This window comes from Sebastes fasciatus, chromosome 16, assembly GCF_043250625.1.
Source record: "Sebastes fasciatus isolate fSebFas1 chromosome 16, fSebFas1.pri, whole genome shotgun sequence".
Taxonomy (NCBI): domain Eukaryota; kingdom Metazoa; phylum Chordata; class Actinopteri; order Perciformes; family Sebastidae; genus Sebastes; species Sebastes fasciatus.
Window position 1 is genome coordinate 5,841,606 of NC_133810.1, and position 16,383 is coordinate 5,857,988.

Consider the following 16,383-nt stretch of genomic DNA (forward strand, 5'->3'; position numbering starts at 1 on the left):
AAACATAATCAGGGCAGCATGTGTTTCTAATCAGTATATAAACATTTGTTCAGGAGACAGGATTGTCTGCGGTGTAGGCTTCTGGATATCTAGGAACCGCAGTGTTTATACTTGACAGAGATGATAAAAGCCATCCACGTTCTCCAGCGTGAGGCATCAGAAGTGCAAATTCTGATGTTCCGTCACATACTAGAGCTTTGCAAGAGGCTTTTTGTTGCCTTGATATACATTGCTGATGTACTTCCTCTCTACAAGTGTAGTCATTGTCGTATCCCTCGCCGTCATCCCACACATACTAAAGTAAACAGCTGTGTGAAGAGTCTTTTTCTAAGGACAGCACCTCCCTCCATAGAAGAACTAGTTCCCTGCCCTTATCAGTGAATCAGACGCCGTCTCACTATTCAATTGCAGATCCAAGACCTGTTTATTCAGCGCCGCCTACACTACAACCTACCTTAACACTCCACTGCAGTCTTTCATTCTCTTCTTGCTTCAGCAGACTGCCCTTTCATTGGCCGGGACGCCCACACATTCGTGCGTGGGAGCACACACACACACACACACACACACACACTGGCTGCGTTTCTTAGAGATGTTTTTGCTCTTTTGTATTCATTATCTGTGTTTGTATCTGTTTTTGTGCCGCTGGTTTAACATGAAAAAGGCTTTAAGAAAACACCCTGTCTTCTTCTATAATCTCTGCGTTATAGTAAACAGAAGAACAGCTGAAAAAACCTGAGAAATACTTTATTTCTATTGTTCAACTTGTCACTAGATATTGACAAAATGTCCAACCAGGCTATTCAGAAAGGATGAAGGGAGAAGCTGCTGTGTCACGACGGCCAAAATCAATTGTGATTCATATCTTTACGGTTAATACCGCTGCTGTCAGGTCTGGGACTAAGGCATTAATTTGTCTGCCTTTTGTTTAAATAATGTATTGTTAAGATTGTGCGTCATCAGCTTAAAAGGGTTGTTTTCTTTACAAGAGTGAGATGAGAAGATGGATGTCAGCCAAGTACAAAGCTGGAGTTAGTGTAGCATAAAGACTGAAGCAGGGGGAAACAGATGTGCAAAGTTTAACAATCTGCCAATCAACAATTTAAAAAAATTCACCAATTTTAACACGTTGTATCTTGTTGGTTTAATCTGTACACAAACAGAAATGTAAAAACAGCAATTAGTTTTTTAAAGAGGCGACGTGCTGGAACTATTTCTTGACAAACAACAGTTTATCCATCTGGCCATAAACAGGTTGCCAGATTTGGTCAGTGAGCATTGGATTTTGTTATAGTTTCTGTAGAGGTATGACGGTACCAAACCTGGCAACATAACTGTGACGAATAAGACTTAAAGATGCTACACATTCACATGAGTGTTTTCTATTTGTGTACACATTAAACAAACAAGATATTTACTAAGCTTTATAGGTGTTTATTTCTCTTTGGACGGAGCCATGCTAGCTGTATCCCTTGCTTCCAGTCTTTATGCTAAACTAAGCTAAGCCTGAAATAAGCATATTTCCCAAGATGTCCAACTATTCCTTTAAAAAGTGCAATGTGTACTACCTGACTACCTGCTCCTAACAAATAGCAGGCAGCATTTCACCTCTACTACTGCTACTACCTCTACATCAGCTATAGAAAAACAACAACTACTAACCAACAGCAGGAAAGAATATGCAAAATTCAACCAAACTTCTGAAACTCAAAATAATACTGCTTATAATCGTCACGTGTGGCGTTGGCCTCTACTTTACGTTAGCCATCTATGTGTGCCATCATTCACATGTTACATATTTTTGCTGTCAGTGCCGGTGAACGTGGTGGTAAGTACTTCTCGCCATGTGGAGGTGCAACCCGATATCACGCCAAAGCATGTAATAGACCCGCCTGTCCACCAGACGACAGTGAGTCAGTGTCACGTTTTGCCTCGCAGAGACGTTAATATTACACGCCTGTATTAGCCTGCCGTACCAGCAGGGGGCAAGAAAACCACTCACTCAGGTTTAGGCAAGAAAACCACTTAGTTAGGTTAAGGGAAAACATCATGGTTGGGCTTAAAATAAGTATGTAAACTCAATAAAACACGTACGAAAACAACGAACGTCAGTACGGAAAACACGTGACAAATGTCACTAACATAACTTACAAAACACCGGTCTCTCAGTTGAAAGACCTGTGTTTGTTGGACCCATGGTGGGCGGGTGGAGTGGTCTTTCTCACTTTATATGCTATGTAACTAACTCTAAAGTTAGACAAACGTCACTACACAACACTGCACCTTCATGCAGGCGTGTAATATTCACGTCTCGTCGACACAAAACGTGACACTGAAACTCTTTCTTCTGGTGTACAGGCGGGTCTATTACACACTTTGCCGTGAGACTGGACTGTGTGGTGTTAACATGTATGTGTTGAAACTTAATTTTTCTGCATTCATCAGAGACTTGTGTGAAAGATTGTGTGCAGAAACATCTGCTGAAGTGATCCTTGTCTACCTCGAAGTCAGAAATTCAAAGCTATTTTTGTAACTCAGACCAGTTTCATTATTGTTCTACTTCTATTCTACTTATTTTTGTTCTTTGTCTTCTTTAATTTGCATGTTAATTTAATTGCTTCCATTCAATGTTATCTTTCTTTTGTCTCCTCCACCTTTACTCTTTTGCATGCTCTCATCGTCTCTGTGTGTTGCTGCTTTATGTGTGCTGGAAAAACAGCTTCCCATCCCCAGATACAAGAAGGTAAGCCGCTGAGATAAGCTCAGATCCCAACCAGTCCCTACTAATCAATACGTAGTCTCATCCAACCAACATCCAGACCCAGTGAACCCTGATAGGATCCATCACCAACCCTTCGCTCACCCTCCTCTGAGCTCCCTCTCATTATCATTGTGATGTGATTTCAACAAAACAAAGTCATGTTTCAGTATTTATACTGTAAATAATTACTCTCCAAGACAAGACAACTCATTAGAAGCAAATACTTTAATAACAAATAGTGACGAGAGCGTGCAAAGAAAGGTAGTGATTGATAAAACCTGATTAATTAAAAGGTAACAAGATGCTGCTACACATCATGGATCAGTGTTGTTCAGGTACTTTTTTTGTAATTAGTTGTGGTCATTTATATTTTTCCCTGAACCAAAATACCTTCCTTCTGCTTAAATTAGCAGTTTCTCCTGCCTTACCCAGAAAGGTGTGCTCTGGAATTATGATTTCATTTGGTTGACTAAGATAAGATCGTACTTTATTTATCCTGAGGGAAACTGTTGTGCGCCAGTTGCAGTGAGAAGGCGACTTTCCCTTGAGAAAATCTGCATTAAAACATCGTCTATGTTTAGCTGCTTCACTGTGAGATGCAACGGTGCAATAACTGTTTAAATGCTACAGTAGTTTACTTCCCTGGCGATTAAAATCACAAATCAGCCTGTCTGCTGTTTTGCCACAAAATCAATGACACGTTATCAATGACATGACTGACACTGAGACTAACGTGTCCCAGCGTGACCCTGCGACACCACCACCCCCACCCCCACCTCCACCTCCAGCCCTCTCCTCCTTAAGCCTCTCGATCATCAACGTTGACATTCATTGGTGATGAATGGGACCCATCTGTCGGCTCTCCATGTCGCCTCGAGTCGCCTTGACCCGAGCACCTCCCCTGATCCCAGGTGGCCTCTGAAGCATTAACCCCTCTTTTAACATGACTGTGTGTCAGCTCCCTCTGGATGAGATCAATGCCCCGTCTCATGCATCCTGTTATCTGCTGCTGCTGCCGGTGATTGATGCTTCCCCCACCTGCCCGTTACCAGGCCAGTCAGATATGGTAATGAAGACATATGCCCTGGCTGACAAAGAGGCTGAAAGCACCGTGGATAAATAAGCACCATGTGGGACATACATCTTAGAAAATACACAGAATAATCTGTATCTTCTAAGGCTTCATATATAATTCAACGTGATTCATTTACTTTACAAATAGCGAGTACCATTAACCTAACATATGGACCTCTAAATCTGACATCTGTGTAGTTTATGTACGATAGGTGTGCAGTACATGAATCTTACAGCTAACTGTAGTGTAATGAATCATTACTATTGGTGATGGAGTGAGTGGTGCTCCTCTGACTGGGGACTTGTAAAATCCACAGATAATATCCAGCTCAGTCGCCAGAAAAAATGTTATCTTAGTATGTTTCTGCAAACCACAGATATGTTGAATGTCACCGTTTCTGAAACGGTTGCGGTTATATTAAAACTAGGGTAACATCCACAGTTATGTTTAGGCAACAAAACCATTTAGTTTGGTTTAGGAAAACCCCCCCAAAAAAAGTAAATTACGTATGTAAACAGCGTAACATAAGTACTGAAAATAGGTCACAAACGTCACTAATGTAACTTCAAAATAACTCAACACTTTGGGACACGAACACCGGTCTCCTGGTTGAAAGTCCTGAGTTTCTACATCACTAGCTCGAGTTGCATTTACATTTTTTGTCAATACAGATTTCTGGTATCGTGACATCCCTAATAGCAAGTAAATATTTCTCCAACATCTGGAGAGTGCAGACTAGATTTAACGATATGACGCGTTGCTGACGCGGGACCTCTCCTCTTTCCACCCTCCTTGATAATGACGGGGAAATGGAAATCAAGCACTAAACATACAGTGGTTCATATGATTTAGATTTAGAGCAGCATTTAAATGCGACTTCAGCGCACATACTGGTTTTCTGTTCATTATAATGTTTTCCGATCAACTCCAGCTCCAAACCGGACACCACCACACACGCCAAACCCCCCACTTCCTCCCAAAGATGTCGAGGGAGCTCATCATCTCCAAAACAAAGAGAGCTCAACTTCATTTCACAGCATTTAGAGGTTGTTATTCAAGGGAACTGCTGTGAATGAGTATGTGTGAGATGGGAGGTGTGTGGATACACTGATGCATGTTACCCATCTGCCTTTCGCAGTGGTCATTTTTCTCCAACCCTCGGTAATTATGATCAACCGAGTATTCACAGTGTGCTCTTGCAATCAGCAGCATGACGCAGCTGTCTGTTCATTCCAGTCCAACACCACATAATATGCCTCCGCTCAAATGATAGCTCAGGTGTTAGCTGCAGGCAACAATAGAGGTAAATGAAGACAGCAGCACAATAACGCTCTCATGGTGCCATCTCAATAACTTCACTGAGTGGAAAACACAAGTCGAAATGTACAGCAGGAAATTGAGGATGAGCATAGTGGAAACTGAAAATCAATGAACAAGGAGTTGCAGGCAAAATTACATGTTTAGGAGTTGATTTGTTGTTTTTTGCACAGAGAAAAAAAAAAAAACAGTTTGTATTTCAGATCAGGCGTGTTATATATAGTCACATATCCTATGTGTTTAGTTCACCAGGCTGCTGCTCGGATAAGAGGAGAAAATAAGAAACACGACTGAGGAGAAAGGGTCACGGCCGGCACTGAGATTGGAGTTGCAAAGTGAATGTTGACCGTGTTGTTTGCGCCTCATTTCCAGAGAGCAGCTCTCAGCTCTGCTTGGCTGTTTTTTGTTGAATGTTACATCCTCAGCGTAACAGAAGACATGTCTCAATGCATGCATCTCTGACTATGAGGTAAACACTTTCTATGACGCCCATGTCTATAACGCATTACAAACATACAATGTGTTATAATCTGCTTATGGCACTGTATAATCATAGTTATAAGCACTCATAAATATTCATAATCAGGGTCAGAAATTGAGTTAAATAAACTGAAAACAACTGTATTCAAGCTTCTCACCAAAAACTTAATTTTACGAGATTACATTTGAACACAAAATGATAAAGTTAGACTTTACCTTCGCCCAATACAAATTTTTACTGAACTTGAACGCTTCATAACAATAACTCAATGGCACCACCGTTAATGTTAGTAGCTTCGTTATTTAACCAAGCAGGACTCTGCCGTGATTGACCAATCAGAATCGAGTATTCAACAAACCCGTGAACGGCTTATAACGCATTATAAGTATGTTTATAATGCATTATAGACATGGATGTCATAGAAAGTGTTCCCATAGTTCACAATAAGGTTGTATATCATAACTTCTCATTAGGCTTACCCAGTGCGTTCAAAGAAACAGCCTCCAGCTTTGTGTTTAAGAGGCACACTCAGTCTTTGGGTTTGTGTTTGAGTCAAACAACCAAATGTTTCATCTTGAAGACCGACAGTATGTCAACGTTTGAAACTTTAAAAATAAGATATGAGTTTGCAGCAGTACGGTTCAACCCTCTGGCGACTCACGACTCGACACATCAAAACAAACTAACAGACGTGGTTCGTTTTTCTTTCATGTCTGACTGTGAAGTCATCAGTTTACCACTGCTTTCTCAAATAAAGGCCTTAAGCAATATGTGAATGCACATTTAATGATCACAGAAGTAAAATGGGGACAATACAAAGTCACACAGAGTGCTCCATTACAGAAACATTTAGTTGCAGGATATATTCATTTATTTTGTCATTTTTGCTTTTCCCTCTGATACTAAACGTGTTCCGTGCCGTCTTCCTCATGCATTAAGTTAATGTTAGGCACGTAATGATGAATATAATATACTGACAACTATCTATCATAGAAAGTTAAACTTTCCTCCCAACATATCCCGCACTTTTCAAATTCCAATTTTTGTTCCTCTCCTTACAGTTTTAATATCTAAACGCTGTCCTCTGACTGTCCAGCTGCCAAAATCTAGATGAGAGAAGAGAGTTGATGAAAATGTTGATAAGCTCATCTGGGTCGGTTAATTACTTTACACTGACACACTGACTGCAATTAAACTTAATGAGCAGCGAGGCCTGTGGCCTCTTTTGCCCCGGGTTTTGCCTCCTATATCTTATGAATGGAAGTCGTTTGCTGTATGTTGGCAGGGAGGACACCTTTGCATGTTTTTTGGGGGTTAAAAAATGATTTAATCTATTTATTTAATTAATACATTATCATCTATAATCAGGTTTCTATCAAGGAAACCTTTGCATATCTTTTAGGGTTAAATAACAATGCAGATTTAGAGCAATTCTGTTTTTTTTTATTGTTTTTTTATACTGCCATAATTATGGAAAGCAAGCACTAAAAACAGTTTCACCATAACTGGACTGATAGTACAGGTGCAGAAAATGGCATTTACTTTTTTTCACTCGAAAACAAACCTGTCTTTTACATGACAATAAAACTAATTAAATGTTATTTAAAGCTAGGTTTATTCGTTAGTGTTTCTGGTCTCAATTATGTTTCATGCTTATAATCTTAACCTCTTTTACCTGACGGACCCGGTACCAGGTTTGGCTGAGCTGTGTGTTAAAACACTGCCTTTAAAAACTTCATAAAGCGCTGTGGTGTTCTTCTTTTCCTAATTGTTTCTAAAAGACGAGGACTTAACGCTACTAAACCAACACTCCAAGTGTATTTTGTCTAAACAATGTTTGTTTGGCAATGATTTCAATATTTTAGTTTCAAAACCAACGCACGAGAAATTGTGTTTTTAGTTAATATTATTTTTAAAGGCTCCATTGTGTGCACATAGCCTCCTGTAGTGGATATCAGTAGTATTTTATAGGTAGAAAACCCATTTGACACACTTTGGGTATCCAAGTGTGCCAAATGGAGAGTCCGCCTGGTCCTATCCTCACTAAAACCTTTGTAGAATCTATGTGCTTTGTGTTATTTATATCTGCTTTGGCACAGTTGTAGTCAAGGAGTTGCTGAATGAATTTAGTGGCATCTCTGTGCGTGACATCATTGCTGTAATGGTGTTATCCACTGTCTAATTTAGAAAAGAATTTAGGAGAGGATAAAAATGTAAATTTTACCTTTGGTTCATCACAATTTACTCAGGCATAGTAACAGATGCAATGTTACTGAGATAGGGGATGAATTCTCTGAGGTCTTACCTATCCATAGAGACCAAGATCGTGCATATAGACCTGGTAGTTGTGGAGCTATTCTTGATTTATTTTGGGAATGTCTGTCAAGGCGAACCACACCTTCCTGCACCCACCAAGTTAAGCTGGTTTACTAAATGGAAATTAACGTTTCATTTCCACTATAAAGGTGCTCGATACGAAATTCAGGGCTTATCTATTGCCTCCACTTGGCTCTCAACATTGCGACTGCTGAGCCCGGTGGCTTGCAGCTAACAGCGCTAACAGAGCAAACAACAGCAACAGTGCTGACAGAGATAACAGTGTTTACCTGAGGAGGAACCGGAGGGTGGGTGCTACACTTCTGCGAAAACGCTGTCAGTCGGGATGGTGCAGGACGCCGATGGTGAGCCAGTGGGGCAGGCTCACATGCGCTAAAAGGCACACGCAACCGACCTCCACTCTGTCAACAAAGCACGGAGAAGCTCTGATTACAACACACAAACAGTGACTTCAGTATCTGCTCAGGTAGACATTACTCCTCTATATCTTTACATAGACAATAGCATAGACAGCCATGGATGAGGGAAAATGGAAAAATCAAAGTAAAAGTAAAATCTAAGTCTCCTCATGGTGGATTTAATAACAGCTACCACCAAAATGTTGAATAACACAATGTCATGTGAGTGACTTTCTCGTTACATCTTTGTTTTTTACAGTAATCTATAAAGGACTAGAAGGACGGGAGTTGTTCTATCTAACAACAGATGTTATCGTGTTGAAGTGCTATCTTACTGTATGTAGACATAACTGTCTCTATGACATACAAAAAACCCAGTGACAGACCCACTCATCTAGTTATTAATTCCTCTTAAACTGATCTCATTGTCTGTTTTTATACTGTAGACTCTTCAGTCTGGACGTTCAGCGTCCTGTCAGAGATCAAAGTATATCTGACACCGTCTATGTGCTATTAAAGCGTATACATGTTTATGACTGTCAGCTAAAGAAATGAGTGTCACCATAGTTGTATTTTGTGCAGGCAGGATGTGAAGCAGTATACTGTTGCCTTATTACAGACACAGTTGAGTGTGTCATTTTGCTGCCAGTAATTCCTGCTGAGTGCTGGGCTTTGAGCCCAGCTCCTCTATTAAGCCTCATAATTGTGGGTGAATAGTCGTCATATTTGTTTTGTTTTTGCCTTTTTTTTTTTGATCCATTAAAGAAAGAACCATAAAGACTCGGACTAATTAAAATAATGGCACTGGGCTTGATAAATGAGGATGTGTGGCTGTTTTCAGTCCTTTATTATTTGCCAGATGTGAAAAATTAGATCTTTGTATTGAAGGTCATAAAGCCATATAGATTATAAGCTTTAAAGGGACAGTGTGTAGGATTTGGTGGCATCGAGTGGTGTGGTTGCAGATTGCACTCACTCCTCCCTTTCCAAGACTGCAGTAACGTGAGCCACCGAGTGCAAAACCGTGGTAACACCGTTGGCCTCGCTCAGGGGCCATCCATACCATAATAACACCACTTTAGGAGCAACGGAGGTCAGACGGCGGCTGGCGGTACCATGGTTACCACTCTGCGGCTCACGTTACCGCAGTTTCACAAGCGTGACGGAGTATTACGGTGGCTTTCAGGTAACGTAAAAACGTGAAAGTCTCTCTCTTTAGAGTCAGTGTTTGGTTTGTCTGTTAGGTGATTATACACTAATGAAAACATAGTTACTAATATTATATTCCATTTCTGCTAATAGATCCCCCGAAATGTTACACACTGTTCCTTTAACATTATTTATTCTGCGTAGTCATATATCAGAATCAGAATCAGCTCAATTTACAGGAAGATAGAAACAAAAAAGGAGAGCAAAGCTGAACAAAGAAAAACATTTAACTTATATGTACACACAAGCAACGCTCTAAATCAAGGATGTCCCGTCGTCCTGGGGACAATAAAAATACCACCTGGGACACACCCCATTTCAACCGCAGGAACTTTCCCCCAGAACTAAGAACCTTTTGAGGAACTCATTGCATTTTGACCTCAAGGACAAGGGTCTAAATTAAGTTCTGGGTACTTTTTATGGGGCCTTTTTGAAGGAACCTTTTAGTTCCTTGAACTTTTGGTGGAAACCCTACTAAAGATACAGAGGCTAGTAGTGAAACTTCTCATCACCAATGATACAATTACATTTATTCATCATGAAATATATATATCCAATTTTAATTGTTAGGTGTTCAAATTTGAAAAATGTCAGGCGGCCAAAGCTCTACACTACATCACACACGCTTACTGCTAACACACAAAATTATCAAAGAAAGAGAAACCCACGCGACGGTGTGAAAATCCTGCGTCATCAAAACGCTGAGGTGGCTTAACAACAACAACGGCGGCGACGTTTGCAAAGCAAAGAAGCCCCTTGAATAAAGCCACGGTGACAGCCAGAATCATGAAGAAGTGTTGGTGGTGGGATCTTCCTCCCACAGCTCCCAGTCCCATCCATCTACTTCTTCCCATTCCCATCTTTTCTATCCATTTATTGATCAAACAGTTAGAAATAAACAAGAGACAGTAGCTCAACCAATAACTAAACGAATAATGAAAACTGACTGTGACCAAACACCTCAGGTGATTTACATTATTTTATTCAGATATAAGTGCAGGGAACAGCTAGCAGAACTTCCATGGTGGACCAGAGTGAGTCAGTGAAGTGATGCCAATTAACTCGCATGGATTATAATAAATAGTTTATACTACAACTATATTTATTATGTGGAATGACAACAAAGAACTTCAATTTGGGATATTGGTTGTTAAGTCTGTTGAAAGTAGATTTGGGACAGTTGTGGCACGCTGAGGAAAAAAAGTCAATTTCAAGCTCTTGCACACAAGTAGGAGAAAATATAAATATATTTTAAAAAGTCAAGTGTTTATAGATTGTAAACAAACGCAAATAGTGCAATGTAATACATGTTGAATGGGTAATGTAATAGATTACTATATATACATGAAGAGTGTGGTTATGTTCTGTATATTCATTTTGTCTATATACAGTTTGCAGGATTTATATTTAACAATGATGGATGATACATGTTAAAGCACAGAGGTTTATTATTCAGGACGTGTGTGTGAGTCTACTGCAGTAAATAGTGAAGACATATTCTAAGGCTAAAGATAAAGTGAGTGCCATTTGCTTTTACTATGTTCATTTATTTATGTTTTATTTCTGTGACATGCTAAACATTTGGCCCGTCCCACATGGGATTACAAAACACTACTAGTTTACAAACATCTTCTAGTCTTAAAAAGTATGTGGGAAAAAAACTAAATCTGTATCCCACATGAGCTGTTCACATAAAAAAAATACCTACAGATTATTATCTTCTCCCAGGCAGATAACTGGCTAATTTATATGTTTCACTTGTGAACAGCCATCTCCGTCTGTGTGCATCATCCATATTTACAAAATCAATATCTATTTCTATCTTATACTAAAGAAAGCATGCCGCTGTTCACAGTAAAAATCATAGCATAAAACAAATTTTCTATATTGTTTAGACAACACATTGGACAGATCCGCTCTTCTTCTTCTAGATTAACACACCGTTCAGTTTCAACAGTTAAAGGTAAAATAACAGATCTCAACTGAGCACAAAGACATCTTTGCTTTTTAGACAAATTATATGCAGCGATACATATCTTCCAACGAGCCTCACGATTCCCATCCCATTTCTCTCACTATAGCCAATATTGGTGCGTCTAGCTATTGCATGTATGTAACTTCTCTTATTATATGTATAGGTATCATTTAGAACCTTATATTTATTATTTTTGCTGTAAACCACAGTGGACAAACTAGGATTCAGTGCAACAGATTGATCGGCAAAAAGCAGAGGTGGTAAATATTAACTTTTGGTAACTGATGGTCACTCAGAAGGATTAATAAAAAACATTTTCAGCAACACATTGTAATAAACTGCATCTCCCTTCCTGGTCTGCTGTCTCTGAGAATCAAGACTCAATATTTTGCACCAGTGTTCAGCAATCACACAGGGTGAAATCAATTGTAGAAGAGGCAGAGATAACAATTTCTCACTGATGGTGGCCTCAGTAGACCAGAAGGCCACCCGGTGCAGCCGTTAAAATCAACTTGTATACAGTCAGGGCCACATCTGGCACTCTTTCTGTAGGATTACTAAAATACTGCACAGAGAATGATTTCCAACCACTGGTTTTTATTTTTTTCGAGGACATTAGATTTGTTTGTCCCCGTTTCTGAATGCAACAGCTTCATGGTTGTGATTCCTCTCAAATCTCAAACTATAGGAGCAGAGAATATACACAATATTATTAAAGAGGACATATCGTGCTCATTTTGATGTTCATACTTGTATTTAGGGTTTTCTACTAGAACATGTTTACATGCTTTCATGTAAAAAAAAAACAATTTTTCTCCTGCTGTCCGTCTGAATATACCTGTATTCACCCTCTGTCTGAAACGCTCCGTTTTAGTGTCTGATGTCTCTTTAAGAGCCCCTCCTGAAAAAGCGAGAAAAATATAGTTCACCTTTGCAGAGGTAGTTCTCAAGCTGTGACCGATATATTTTAATGAGCCTGCATGAGATATAGGACAAGCTGTTGTCATACATTGTTCTTAGCTATACTTCCTGGACATTCGTAGGAAACCACATGAAAAATGCGAAATAACTTATTTGTAAGATATCATACAAACCGTTGCATGATGTTGTACACGTTTTCTGAACTACACAACGCACAAAAAACTGACTGGGTTGTCTTATTTCATAGTTTGTGGGTTGGTAGGCACTCAAGATACCCCAATGTATGAGCACAAGCACTGGAAAAGGAAGTTTTTCATGATGTCCCCTTTAAAACTGCTACCGTTTGTTGATTTGGATCTCCATATTTATACATTATACATTTGTACATATAAAACACATTTTAAATTAACAAGTGGTTTTCAGTGTGAAGCTATAACTTTAAACAGGAATGCAACATTCACAAAATTGTAAAGTTGGTCCCGTTTCACACGTCTAATGTGCTAACTTTCTTTATGACAGAAAAAAACAAATGCATTAAAACTGCCTCAAATTACTGGTCGCTCGCTCCCATCTCTGTCTTATATCCATCACTTCCCCTTACTATATATTCCATCTACATATCTACACTCCCACATTCACACTCTCACTTCCACTCCCCCCCGGCTCCCCTATATGTTCTGTATATACTGTATGCATCTGTTATTGTGTTATACAGTATGTTCTGTCTCTGTTGACTTAATAAAGACGGGAGAAAAACAAAGAACGCTCTGTTACAAACAGGAAGTGTTGACAGAAGAGCCAATTTAAGAGGCATGAATGATGAAAGCAAGGAAGAAACAATTAGTCGATTCATTTATCAACGGAGAAACAATCCTCAAACACGACTTTGATCATCGATAGATCGTTCATTTTGTCAAGGAAAACATTTTGAATCGCTTTAAATTGAATATCTTTTGATTTTGGAGAAGTGGTCGCACAAGCAGAGTGTCAAAAACACATTTTCATAAAGCTAAAAGCAACACTGACATCTGTGCTGTCACCTGATAGTGATGATATGATAATGGACAAAACTACTCTCAGCGGTGCTTTTACCTCAAAAGGAGCCGGCAGCCTGAATAATCTCAACAACACAGGAGGTCAAAGAAACGCAGACCTGTGCTGTACGGGGAGAGATTTTGATTGAGGTTTCAATTTCTTCTGTTTATTCCCTCTACATTTCATCTATTCACTTTCCTCAGTGGGCGCCCACACGGTGCTGTTTTATTTGGTCACTGTGAGAGTGACCTTTACTGCCTGTTCCCTCTTTGAGTCTCATTGATTTGTTCTTCAAAGGAATGCAAAAACCTGTTTTCTTTCAGTCAGTTCCCCTTTTCACTTTAGTGTTTTTCAGGTTGACGTGGAAGGGTCTTTTCAGCTGAGGTGGTTCTGTACTGAATGTCTTAGAGACAAAGATCGGATGTAATGATTCACAGAAAAAAATAAGAAGCATAGCGTGTAAAGTACAAGGAATGAAGGTGCTGAGGGAAACTACACAGAAGGCAAAACTTCTGTATGCTCCTGCCATTTTAAGTGGATGTCACAGGCATGGATGGATTACTGAACGGGCCTAGAGGGCACAGACCCAGGGGCCTCCCAAGTGTCAGGGTCCCCCCCCCCTGGCCTTCAGCTACAAAATGTCAATCAAAGAGACACATACTAACCAGGAAGATACTCAAAATGACCACAAAGAAACATAAAACGACTACAAAGAGACACAAAACAACCACAAAGAGACACAAAATGACCACAAAGACACAAAACAACCACACAGAGACACAAAACGACTACAATGAGACACAAAATTACTACAAAGAGAGACAAAACGACCACAAAGAGACACAAAACAACCACAAAGAGACACAAAATGACCACAAAGACACAAAACAACCACACAGAGACACAAAACGACTACAATGAGACACAAAATTACTACAAAGAGAGACAAAACGACCACAATGAGACACAAAACGACTACAAAGAGAGACAAAATTACTACAAAGAGAGACAAAACGACCACAATGAGACACAAAACGACTACAATGAGACACAAAATTACTACAAAGAGAGACAAAACGACCACAATGAGACACAAAACAACTACAAAGAGACACAAAACGACTACAATGAGACACAAAATTACTACAAAAGAGAGACAAAACGACCACAATGAGACACAAAACGACTACAAAGAGACAAAAAACGACTACAAAGAGATGCAAAACTACTACAGAGACACAAAACGATCACATACATATTTAGCCACAATAATTCATAAGCCATTGTTTTTGTATGTATGTTTAAAAAAAACATGTTGAAATGATGTGAGAAACTACGGATTACAATGGAAAAAACACCAATAAAAAGAGTTAAAAAACAAACAAACTGCTGCCATAGGGGGCTACTAACGAGGGTGTTTAGACTCTCTGGAAACTCTGGAAACATATAAGCATATTTGCAGGAACAATGTTTGGCCAAATTGTCCTGAAGTGATATTGTTACACATCATGATGCCTCGTCTGTGTTTACTTCACAGGGGCTCAAGCCGATGGACCACAACGGGCTTTCTGACCCCTACGTCAAGTTGCACCTCCTACCCGGAGCCAGCAAGGTGAGCACTACGTTAATTAATGATAATTACCTGCTGGATTTTCTTCACTCTGACTGCATCTCTTTTAGTCTTTAGGCAGTTTTGCACTCTCAATTAAAGTGTAGTTAGTACTATGTTGTCTTGTTGTTTGGATATACTGTAGATACAGTTAAGTTTTCCTTAGCATAAAATCAGGTGGAAACAGCTACTCTGACAATATAGGCTACACCTGCCAGCGCCTCTACAGCTCACAAATTAATAAAGAGAAATGTAAAAACAACTAGACAGAACCAGGCTAGCCGTTTCCACCCACTCCCAGTCTTTATGCTAAGTTACCATGAGCGTTACATCAATCATCTTAACTCACTCTCCTAAAGAAATAGAATAAATGCACTTCCCGAAATGTTGAACTATTCCTTTAAGTCATAAATTCATGATCACAAGAACACAAAGAAGTTCATCAACTACTAGCCTAACAAGATTTGGAAGTTAAACACAGCACAGAGAGAGTTTTAAATGCTGCTTGGTGTCTTTTCAGTCTCCCAGTGGAATGGCCAGGGACGGACGGCTGTAATTGGATTAAAGTCTTTGCATGGGTCAACAAAGTTCCCTGAAGTCTGAAGAGTTTGCAGGAATACATTGATTTTTGGACTGAGCTCATCTTGTGGTTTCCTCGGGGCAGTAAATAGACCCACATGAGGAGAAGGCTAATAGTGTATTTCATGATTCAGGGAGCACCACAGTGAGGGTATGTCGGTCTATCAATGTAAACAACATTAACTGGGCTTCTCTCGTGAAGGCCGTGTCTCTCATCATCATGCTGTGAAACAAGCTTTGCTCTGCTCAATGTCCCAAGTGGACACACTTGAAGAGACGTAACTTATGATCGGTTGTGCGAGAGGAATTAAAAGCTCTCCTGGATCTCCACATGTCAGACCCAAACCACTGCTTTTCTACCAATATCAATATGATATGATGATGCAAAATGCACGTATATGAATCAAAAATGCAGATTTATCTTAAATGTCAAAGTACAAAATGTATTTTCAGTTCATCAAAGTTAATTGTAACATTTTGGTCGCCTTATTCAGCGTTACGCCTCATCCACGAAGGGAACACCAGGAACGCATGGTGGCCGTGCCGCTGCTGCTGCTGTCAGCTCTTTCTTTCTACATACATTTCATAATGGCCATTTCATTTCACTATAAATGTCATTTATATTTATTTTAGACCGAGAAAAGTTAAGAAACATGTGGTAATTTGTAAATAATAGTAATAATCCA

The 16,383-nt window shown here is 39.6% G+C and overlaps 2 protein-coding genes across 3 annotated transcripts in view; one reads left to right on the forward strand and one right to left on the reverse strand.

Annotated features, from left to right (window-relative positions):
* lig3 (ligase III, DNA, ATP-dependent) overlaps window positions 1-16,383 on the reverse strand; it is a 159,136-nt gene that overhangs the window by 119,733 nt on the left and 23,020 nt on the right. Inside the window, exon 2 of the mRNA XM_074609994.1 lies at window positions 8,241-8,372. The gene's annotated coding sequence lies outside the window, so the exon portion shown is untranslated. The remainder of the gene's footprint in view (window positions 1-8,240; window positions 8,373-16,383) is intronic.
* doc2b (double C2-like domains, beta) overlaps window positions 1-16,383 on the forward strand; it is a 129,360-nt gene that overhangs the window by 74,190 nt on the left and 38,787 nt on the right. Inside the window, exons 3-4 of one of the 2 annotated variants that reach the window (XM_074610000.1) lie at window positions 2,720-2,743; window positions 15,047-15,121. In XM_074610000.1, the coding sequence (XP_074466101.1) occupies window positions 2,720-2,743; window positions 15,047-15,121 (99 nt within the window). The remainder of the gene's footprint in view (window positions 1-2,719; window positions 2,744-15,046; window positions 15,122-16,383) is intronic. The other variant, XM_074610003.1, reaches the window with a different exon arrangement.